This window comes from Vipera ursinii, assembly GCF_947247035.1.
Source record: "Vipera ursinii genome assembly, chromosome: 14".
Taxonomy (NCBI): Eukaryota; Metazoa; Chordata; class Lepidosauria; order Squamata; family Viperidae; genus Vipera; species Vipera ursinii.
Genome location: NC_139527.1, coordinates 8,596,816 through 8,604,392, shown reverse-complemented (window position 1 = coordinate 8,604,392; position 7,577 = coordinate 8,596,816). Strand labels below are relative to the sequence as shown.

General features: G+C 43.8%; 1 protein-coding gene across 2 annotated transcripts in view; it reads left to right on the top strand.

The window, feature by feature from the left end:
• Window positions 1-789: 789 nt before the first annotated feature.
• The window catches only part of GLT1D1 (glycosyltransferase 1 domain containing 1), a 33,604-nt gene continuing 26,816 nt past the window's right edge, over window positions 790-7,577 (top strand). Inside the window, exons 1-5 of one of the 2 annotated variants that reach the window (XM_083373282.1) lie at window positions 790-906; window positions 3,636-3,784; window positions 5,815-5,920; window positions 6,071-6,175; window positions 7,241-7,292. In XM_083373282.1, the coding sequence (XP_083229408.1) occupies window positions 839-906; window positions 3,636-3,784; window positions 5,815-5,920; window positions 6,071-6,175; window positions 7,241-7,292 (480 nt within the window). In that variant the 5' untranslated portion in view covers window positions 790-838. The remainder of the gene's footprint in view (window positions 907-3,635; window positions 3,785-5,814; window positions 5,921-6,070; window positions 6,176-7,240; window positions 7,293-7,577) is intronic. The other variant, XM_083373283.1, reaches the window with a different exon arrangement.

The window sequence follows — 7,577 nt, the reverse complement described above, 5'->3', positions numbered from 1 at the left end:
ACAGGGCACTTTTTTGGGGAGTTTCTTTGAATTTGATCTCCAACACATGCATACATTCTGCAGTCTATATAGTATGCTATCTATCTATTTTTATGATTCTGATTCTGTCTCTACATCAATCATTTATCACCTCCACTGATATTTATCTATCTTATCATCTATTTATATGATTCTATCTCAATATCAATTATTTATTTATCTATCCACCGATCATTTATCTATCTTTATGATTCTGATTCTATTCATCTATCTATCTATCTATCTATCTATCTATCTATCTATCTATCTATCTATCTCTCTATAGCTAGCTTATCTATAGCTAGCTCATCTATCTATCTGTCTATCTATCTATCTATCATCTATCTATCTATCTATCTATCTATCTATCTATATCTCTATAGCTAGCTTATCTATAGCTAGCTCATCTGTCTATCTATCTATCTATCTATCTATCTATCTATCTATCTATCTATCTATCTCTAGCTAGCTAGCTAGCTAATCCATCCATCATATCCATCCATCTCTATTAGATTTATGTGCCGTTCATCTCCTCTGGAGGCGGCTTACAAACAATAAAAACCAGTAAACATTAAAATGACAGCGGAAGAAATAGCAACAGTTAACAATAACGTCCTCATAACGAAAGGAAGCGGAACTGCATGACTGCCGCCTTGTTGCTGGGGGGGGCGTTCCTTACGGCGGACTGCTACACCCGAAGGGAGCCGACCATAGAGTTGGGCAAGCGCGGAAGAGGAGCACCTAGCTTCCGCTGCTTGGAAAGGAGGGAATGAAGCCGCCAAGGACCTGGCCGGAAGTAGGGCACAGCTGCCAACTCGCCATGCGGCTATTGCTGCTGGCTCCCGGGCGAGCCCAGACGGGCAACGGCACCACCGCCCAGAGGATCCAGTAAGTTTCCCCCTCCCTCCCTATGCCCGACTTTGCACTCCCAGCCCGGTCCCCCTCTCTGCAGCCCTGTTTAAGACGTGGCGGCGGGTGGGCAGGCGGGAGTTCGTCCGGTGCAGCCGGGCAAGGCTGCAAAGGGTGGACCAGTGGCCGGAGAGGGTGCTCAGGAGTGGAAAGGGAAGCCTCTGTTGCTGGCTGGGTGCACTAAAATTAAAACATAAGGAAGAACGGTTGCAGGAATTGGGTACGGGAAGTCTAGAGCAGGGGTCTTCAAACTTGGCCCTTTTATGACTCATGGATTTCAACTCCCAGAATTCCTCAGCCAGGCACACTAGCTGAGGGATTCTGGGAGTTGAAGTCCATGAGTCATAAAAGGGCTGAGTTTGAAGACCCCTGGTCTAGAGAAAAGAAGGACTGGGGGTGGGTGGGGCGGGGGACATGATAGCAATATTCCAGTATTTAAGGGGCTGCCACAAAGAGGGGATCAAGTTATTCTCCAAAGCACCAGAGGGAAGGAGAGTGGATGGAAACTGACCAAAGAGAGAAGCAACCTGGAATTAAGAAACTTCCTAACAGTGAGGACAATCAACCAGTGGAAGACTTGCCACCAGAAGTTGTGGGTGCTCCATCCCTGGAGTTTTTTTAAGAAGAGGCTAGACAGTAACTTATCTGGAATGGTGTAGGTTATAGGTTCTCCTGCTTGAGCAAGGGGTTGGACTAGAAGACCTCCAAGGTCCCTTCCAGCTCCTATTCTGTTCTGTTCTATTCTATTCTATTCTATTCTATTCTATTCTATTCTATTCTATTCTATTCTATTCTATTCTATTCTATTCTATTCTATTCTATTCTATTCTGTATTTCTGTTCTATTCTATTCTATTCTATTCTATTCTATTCTATTCTATTCTATTCTATTCTATTCTGTATTTCTGTTCTGTTCTATTCTATTCTATTCTGTTATTCTATTCTATTCTGTATTTCTATTCTATTCTATTCTATTCTATTCTATTCTATTCTATTCTATTCTATTCTATTCTATTCTATTCTATTCTATTCCAGAAGTTGTGGGTGCTCCATCACTGGAGGTTTTAAAGAAGAGTCTGGACTTGTCTGAAATGATAGGGTCTCCTGCTTGAGCAGGGGGCTGGACTAGAAGACCTCCAAAGACCCTTCCAGCTCTATTCAGATCAATTGATCGATCTGCCAAACCTGGGTCAGGAGACTTTAAGCTGCTGTTTCACCTACTGGGCTAAACCCGGTGAATGGTTACCCGGATTTAGCCCTTTGTGGGTTTACAGGGTGTGCATCTATGGGGTGAATCTGAAATGGAGTAATCGGGTTGTGGGCATGTAACTTTTGGGGTTTATTTTGTATTCTGGCTACGTATTTTGTGTTCACAGTGGTTATTCTGTATTTCAGCTGGTTATTTTGTCTTCTGGATACTGTACTTCATATTTTCTCCATTGATATGCATTTCAACAAAGATGTCAAACACTGTGTATTTCTGTGTGCATGATACACCTATCTTATTGGAGGTGTTTGGATCTTAGCTTGGCCTGTGTGTTGATTCTATACACAACATGTAAACATGGCATTGTCTCCAACAGCAACATTCAAGAACTTTTGAATTTTGTTGAAAAACACGTCTAAGCATGTTATAGAGTAGACAGCCAAGGAAACAAGTCAACGATTATCAAGCAAATTCTTTTCCCACCCAGCTCCTTGAAAGTCCATAGAGTGTCTCAAGGAATATCACAGCTTACATGAGAACAGGCTTTTGATATTCCTAGTGGGGAAAAGTTCCATTGGTCAATTACAATCAGTGCTGGAGGGAAAATGTTTGGTGCGATTTCTGGAAAACTCAGAAAAATTGCATATTCTCTCTGTGCGGTAGAAAACACAGTGGTGATATTCCCCCCGCCTCACCCCCTTTGGCTGCTAATATCTCTCCTGGGTCCCATTAGGAAATGAGTTTCAAATCATTGGCAATTTGCAAGCCTATTAATATGAGCAAATTAATCAGTGGAACAACTCGTCTCCAGAAGTTGTGAATGCTCCAACACTGAAAGTTTAAAGAAGAGATTGCACAAGCATTTGTCTGAAATGATATACGGTTTCCTACTTGAGCGGGGGGTTGGACTAGAAGACCCCCAAGGTCCCTTCCAACTCTGTTATTCTGTTAAGTTTAAAATTAAATGAATGCCGTGATTGTTAAACAAGCTCATTCCTTTGTTGCTCTGGGTAGCGAGATGGGTGCTGTATAGATTTTAATACGTAAATAATAAATTTGAATTGGTGTTTTTCTTCTGGAAAACAGCAAAAATTGCTGAAGACCAGCAAACATCCCTTCCTGCTCTGTTATTCTATTCTATTCCGTTCCACATAGAACAGTTGAGGTTTGTTCTGTTGGAACACAACCAGTATAGAATGGCTGTAAGAATGTAAATCGTGGTTATTGGTACAATGGAAAGAAAGCAAGAAAATTCCTACTTCTGTTGTAGCGGAACTTGGCAATCCCCGCATGTATTTGTGATGAGGTCATGTGATTGCCATTTGTGCCCTCAACTGCTGTGTCTGGCTGAGGAATTCTGGGAGTTGAAGTCCGCAAGTCATAAAAGGGCCAAGTTTGAAGACCCCTATTGTAAAACTTCATGGCCTTATTTCCTGCAGAAATTAAATGCTAATATCCTGTCTTTTCTTTTTAATTATTCCATCTGCGCCTGTTTTCCAAAGAGATCATTTACAAGCTGCAGGGCATTTGTGTCTCTTGAAGGATACCTCTGATTATGCGTCCCCATTGGCAATTTCGAGTCTCATCTCTTCAGAGAAGTTGGAGGCAGCTCTGGGCATCCATCTCTTTAAAGCTGGAAGGCTTCTCCAAGGTAAGATAAAGTCTCTTGGTCTCCAAAGGGGTGGGAAACAAAAGGCTTTGGGAAAAAGCCCAAGTTGCTTCTCTAAAATATTAGTGGTATATATAGCTTTGATAACTCTGTTATAACTAGGCTGCTATAATATGCATAGCCCATAGGTGGCAGCAGCAACCTAGAGTTCTCTATATTGTTCTGCTGCCCTCTAATGGTTATATGGATGTTTTGCAGTGTGGATCTGTTCTTTGGCTCAAACATAGCCCAAATCTTTTCCGTTGACTTGAAAACTCCATTTTAACTGGAGAATAAGGCCTGGATTCAACTGAAGCCATCTGTTGATTGTTCCTCTCCAAGAAATGCTTTTAATTGGCATTTCAACTTTAGTCACTTATTGCTTTCCTGTCTGCCTGCATTTTTCCCCCCTCAACTGCTGCTGTCCAGAGATGCTGGACCATCTGACCAACCTCTGAGAACAGCTTAAAATAGGTCACGAATTCCTCTGCCAGCTCTGAGCCAGCTTACCTGATTCCTTTTTAACAAGTGAAACCATCTACCTAGAATATTGAAAGCGGGCTTGTTCCTAATTAGCTGCCATCACCGCTGCTGTTTGTTAGCTTAATGGAGTGTTAAAACTGCCCAGTTAATTGTTTCTCCCTTCCCCTCCCACTCTTCTAATGTTTTTTTTTTAAAAAAGGAGAGAGGTTTATAGTTGTGTTAGCATCACTGCTTTTGAGCTGAAGGATGCTTGATCTGAAAAGACACAATGCAAATTGCTCTTCTTTGTAATGACAGGGCTGGCATGGTAGAACAGGTTTGAGAGGATAGTTGGCTTCCATTTAGCCAGACAAAAGGCAAACTGAGATGGCCTGTCTTGGATTCCCGTTTGAAAAGAGCACTTAGCCTGGCTAAAAGCACCTTCTCCTTTAAAAAAAGGAACACCAGGATGAGATTAAAAAGAAAGATGGTTAAATACGGGTGGTCCTCATTTAGTGACTGCCTTGCTTAGTGACCATGTGCAGTCACAGCGGTGAGGAAAAAGCAACTTTGCAACCTGCCCTTGCCTCGCTAACTTTTGCACGTCCGTTAAGCAAAGGAAAGAGGAAACAGGATCGTAAGCACAGCCATGTTTCGCTCGGTGATTGTTTCACTTAATGACCAAATGGATGGTCCCAATTGTGGTTGCTAAATAAGGATGACATATGGAAGAAAGGAAGTTAAAAATTGTCCTTAGAAAAATCAAAGCCCAGAGGTCAAATGAAAGAAAGTCCTCTAATTACAACGATGGGACCGGAATTTCCATTGCTCATTTTAGGACCTTTTGTTTTTGCCGTGGTTGTTAAGCAGATCTGCAGTTGTTAAGTGAATCATGTCATCATTAAGCAAATCTGGTTCCTTCCACTGATTTTGCTTGTTGGCTGGGAAGATCACCAGTGGCGATCAGGTGACCCTATTTGCAACGGTCTTGTAAATCCATACCAGTTGCCATTTTTAATTTTGAGTGTGTGTCCACGGGGATGGTACTAATGGTTGTAAGTGCAAGGGCCAGACGTAAGTCACTTTTTGCAATGTCATTGTAACTTTGAACAGTCACTAAATCAACGGCTGTAAGCAATGTTGGGATTCAGCCAGTTCGCACCGGTTTGGGAGAACCGGTAGCTAAATTTTGCTCTATTCGGAGAAACGGCTGGCTTCCAGATATCCATTCTAGGCCTCGGAGTCCTGCAGGAGGCCTCACAGGTCTAGAATGGCCCACCAGAAGTGCATGGATGCCACTTCCGGAAGTCCATTCTAGGCCTCGGAGGCCCAGGCCTGCATCGAATAAGAGAACCAGTTGTTTAGATATTTGAATTCCACCACTGGTTTTGTATCTGGATTTGCTGGCACCTTCCAACGTGGACACCAGACGAAGTCCCCTTTGGTGTACTTTGACGCAGGCCCTACTTCAAAGGGGAGATCTTTGAAAGGGTCTCCACCAACACTGATCCCAGAGTTGAGTTGGGTTTTGTCACTGGGATTAACTTGTTGATTAACTCTCCATTTTTCAGGAAGTCCTGTTCCTTTTGGGATTATCTTTGGAGGCACGGATGTTAACGAAGATGCCAAAAGTGAGGAGAAGGCCCTGATTATGGAGAAGGTGTTGGATGAGGCCAGGTAAAGAAATGTCCCTCCTAGTCTTTATTGTTCTATCATGAATCAGTTGAAATCTGTTTGGACCTTTGTCCCAAAAGTGTGGTGTCCTTCCCGAAAGGACACTGGATTTTCTTGGTGTTTTCTTTGAAATCATTTTGCTTCTCATACTAGAAGCTTGAATGAGCCGTGGTGGCGCAGTGGTTGGAATGCAGTACTGCAGTTCGGCAGTTTGATCCTGACCAGCTCAAGGTTGACTCAGCCTCCCATCTTTCCGAGGTCGGTAAAATGAGGACCCAGATTGTTGAGGGGCAACAGGCTGACTCTGTAAACCACTTAGAGAGGGCTGTGAAACGGTATATAAGTCTAAGTGCTATTGCTCTTCCTTCCTTCCATCCATCCATCCTTCCTTCCATCCTTCCTTCCTTCCTTCCTTCCTTCCTTCCTTCCTTCCATCCATCCTTCCATTCATGGCGTGCAGTGGTTAGAATGCTATACTGCAGTCTGACTCTGCTCACAGCCAGGAGTTCGGTCCTAACTAGCTCAAGGTTGACTCAGCTTTCCATCTTTCCGAGGTCGGTAAAATGAGGACCCAGGTTGTTGAGGGGCAACAGGCTGACTCTGTAAACCGCTTAGAGAGGGCTGTGAAACGGTATATAAGTCTAAGTGCTATTGCTCTTCCTTCCTTCCTTCCTTCCTTCCTTCCTTCCTTCCTTCCTTCCTTCCATCCTTCCTTCCATCCATCCATCCATCCATCCATCCATGGCGTGCAGTGGTTAGAATGCTATACTGCAGTCTGACTCTGCTCACAGCCAGGAGTTCGGTCCTAACCAGCTCAAGGTTGACTCAGCTTTCCATCCTTCCGAGGTCGGTAAAATGAGGGCCCAGATTGTTCGGTGGTCAACAGGCTGACTCTGTAAACCGCTTAGAGAGGGCTGTAAAGCACTGTGAAGCGGTATATAAGTCCAAGTGCTGTTGCTATTGCTATTCTTCAGTTCTTGGATGAGAAGCGAAACCGAGAAAGTCCAGTTGCCTTTTTGGAAAAGCACCTTTGGGATAACCATGACCTGGATGATTGAGAATCTCCACAGACCGCTTGGAACCTCCTAAGACTGGAAAAGGGCAACGATAACTCAACCTTCTTCCAATCTTCGTCTTGGAAAATTCTCAACTGTGGACCTTTTGGATGGTGGAATCCTAATATTTGGAGCCCTTGCCAAAGGCCCCGGTTTGGAGAACCTCTCTGGACGAGAGTCAACTGCTAAAAAGAAAGGATCTTGAGTGGGATGGGGCTTTTGAGTCCATCAACAGCTCCATCATGTTCAGATGTGTTTTCTTCTCCAGGTTTGCTGTGTCCTTCACTGAAGCCATGAAAGAAGCAGCTGCAACGTATTGGGTAGGTGAGTCTGTGGAGGCTGGCAATCCACAAAGTTTTTATTTTGTCTCTTTTCTTTTCTTTTAAAAAAGTTGCATTCCCTTGCCTTTGAACCTTTGGGTTGTGAGCATGAATTTCTTCTGCAAGGATTTTGCTCACCTAGCTTAAGTCATGGCAATCCTCCTCCTCCCCCTCTTCCTCCTCCTGTAACAACACTGTTGTGATTCAGGGTCAGCCTGTGGGTTCGGCAGTTGGGTCGGACTCAGAGGAGGAGGGGGGTGTTGAAGACCTTGCTGAGGGGGTTGA